This window comes from Schistosoma mansoni, chromosome 2 (assembly GCF_000237925.1).
Source record: "Schistosoma mansoni strain Puerto Rico chromosome 2, complete genome".
In the NCBI taxonomy this organism is placed as follows: domain Eukaryota; kingdom Metazoa; phylum Platyhelminthes; class Trematoda; order Strigeidida; family Schistosomatidae; genus Schistosoma; species Schistosoma mansoni.
In genome coordinates, this window is record NC_031496.1 from 32,730,999 (window position 1) to 32,733,698 (window position 2,700).

The 2,700-nt window shown below is 34.3% G+C and overlaps 1 protein-coding gene across 1 annotated transcript in view; it reads right to left on the minus strand.

Moving 5' to 3' along the window:
• Nucleotides 1–2,700, minus strand: part of Smp_066250 (hypothetical protein) — a gene marked incomplete at its 3' end in the record, with an annotated part of 10,241 nt that overhangs the window by 7,310 nt on the left and 231 nt on the right. The window contains exons 2-4 of the mRNA XM_018796412.1: nucleotides 2,510–2,671; nucleotides 2,184–2,477; nucleotides 1,810–2,150 (exon numbers count right to left, since the gene is read on the minus strand). Of these exons, the coding sequence (XP_018650627.1) occupies nucleotides 1,810–2,150; nucleotides 2,184–2,459 (617 nt within the window). The 5' untranslated portion in view covers nucleotides 2,460–2,477; nucleotides 2,510–2,671. The remainder of the gene's footprint in view (nucleotides 1–1,809; nucleotides 2,151–2,183; nucleotides 2,478–2,509; nucleotides 2,672–2,700) is intronic.

Sequence of the window (2,700 nt, forward strand, 5' to 3'; positions counted from 1 at the left end):
TCACATCCATGTATAGGAGTTAATTTAAATGCTTTTGTGGAGCTGGAAATACATCAGGATCTCATTTAGACTTTTTGAAAAAAGAGACTGTTAAAGATGATTAAGAGATCTATCCTTCATCACTTGATTGACAATGAACATGAAATTGACTTAAATACAGCTTTCGGTTTATTAATTGTATTCAATCAAACATACTATTGGTCTCTAGCATATCGCTGATTGTGCTAGAATCCATGTTCTCAATCCAAACCTTTGTATTTTAAATCAGTGTTTATGACCTCTGTCTATCATAACCATATTGTGGAAGACATATGAATTTAAAAACTTCTCACCAGTTTCTCTTCTTTCGTCCAGTCCATGACGTCTCATGAAAACTTCATACTCAGTTTTGCCTATCCCGATCATGGCGTTCGTTCTCTCCAGATATTATTATCTTTAGTTTGTCAATGAGTTACATAATAGAATTTCAAAGCCTTTTACATTCATTTGGAATCTTAAAAGAAAAGCAAATTATATTAAAGTGTATGGTGATTGTATTATTATGAATTTGATTGAAATGCAATATATTTAGGTTAGTGATCTTTTTTAGCAAAGTTGTTTTCTATTGGATGAGGTTGTCAACCCCTTATCCCCAACCCTCCTATTTTAATCGGGTTTAGAACCGGCAGTATCCCTAGAATAGCTAGAGGCGGAGATGGACAAGACATACATTGAGAAAATCATCAAACTGCATTACAAGTCAAGCGCTTAAGTGGAATTCTGAAGGGGAACGGAAAAGAGGAAGACCAAAGAATACACTGCATCGGCAATCGGAAGCAAACATGTAAAGGATGAATAGCAACTGGAAGCAACTAGGAAAGATTGCTTAGGACAGAGTTCGATGAAGAATCCTGGTGGGTGGCCTATGCTCCTCCATGAGGAGTAACAGAAGTAATAATATATTAATCCGTTAACTGCAGCCTAGCGGTAACTAAATTATAGTAATTTTCAAGGTTATTGTTTAGATGGTATCTAATGTACTTTGCATACTTCAAGTTATCAATAAACTACGAATGCCTACATTACAAATCTGCGGTTTCACCGAATTCAGCTGTTTAGTTACTCTACTTTTAATAATTATTTAAGACAGATCTAGTAAGTGAGTCATAAACTATGCACCATGAGGTTCAACTTCCTAATATTCATAAAGTTCAAATACTTTGGAAAAAGAATTGTATTTTATATGATATATAAATTGCCTTCACTTGTTAATTATAGAAGTCATATCTAAAACTAAATATTACAATTCCTCAGACGAAACTAAATCAAGAACATTCAGAAACTGTAGTTTTAACTAATTTACAAAAAATAATTCTGAGAATAACATTATCGATAATTGTGGTGTCTCTTGTGAATTGGTCTGAATAGCTAAAAATGTTAATTCAGAGGAGTCAAAAAGGGTTCATAAATGTTTAACGCAGAATAATATGGTATCCCAGTGCATTACACTAAATAATCCTCCTTGAAATGTAAAGCACTGATAAATATCTTCAGGTTACTGGCGAGTACTTCTTTTAAGCGCGTTTTTAAATATACCTCATGTAGTAATGATTTCAAAGAATAGATCTGTCACTTCTATTGCTTTTAAACAAACAACTGATTGCGTCTATCATTGATCTAGAATTCTGCAATGCCAAGACATCATTAAAAGCCAGATAAGACCCTACATACAATCGGCCTTGGTTTTTAAGCTTATGGTGGTAATAAAATGCACATTACGTGATTATAGAACTTCAAATGACTGAAAAAAATAAGTTCATATCAACATACCAAGAAAAGCCAACTGGCAAGTTCGGTTTGTGACCAGGAGTTTCAGGTTTATCCTCTCCAACCAGCATTTCTTTGGTTTCACATCCAAAGGTGTTATTTGATGTCTTATTGAACTGACTATTTTGGTGATTTACTTTTAAACTCGCATTATTTTGACTGTGTACCAGACGAGAGTATATTTTTTGCATTACTGAGCTATCTAGGGATTTTCCTTTCAGAGTATTTTCTAAGGCATCTAAAATATCTGCAGTTACTGATATAAGTGTTTGGTAATCCATCTGTAGCCTGGTTAATCGTTTCTGAGACTGTGTTGCTCGCTTTTCAGCATCTGACAACTCATTCTGGACAATAAAAATAAATTTGTTAGAACATACTGTAAGCTGCCGCATCAGACGATCTTGCTTAACATTAGGTTTGGTGACCAAATTAAGCAAACAGGGAATTTTACCACTATTTGGTTGAATGACTGAATCAATGTACTTTGACAAACGTAAGACAACAGAGTCTCGCCACGTTTCCTCAAAAAGTTGACGATATATTGGGTGTTCATTAGGTTTAGTCACATAAGGCAATGCATAATAAGCTAGAAACTCCGTATTCTGACAGTGAACTGAGCCTCTAGTTTCCAAATACAGCTTAAATTCTTGCATTGACGCATGTCTTTCGTCCTGAAACGTTGTTAAATATGACAAAAAATTACGTTGTTACACTCCTGCCAAAATGCAGTCAGGAAAAACAGGTTGATATCAAATTCTAACTGCAAAAATTCCTGCTTCTGTCGCTCAGTTTCAGGCACCAAATTGAACAAGGCGTTATAAAATTCTTCCTTCTTATTAGTTCTAAGAAGATTAACTACTTCTTGCTTTAAAAATTCAGGCAATCTGATTTTGA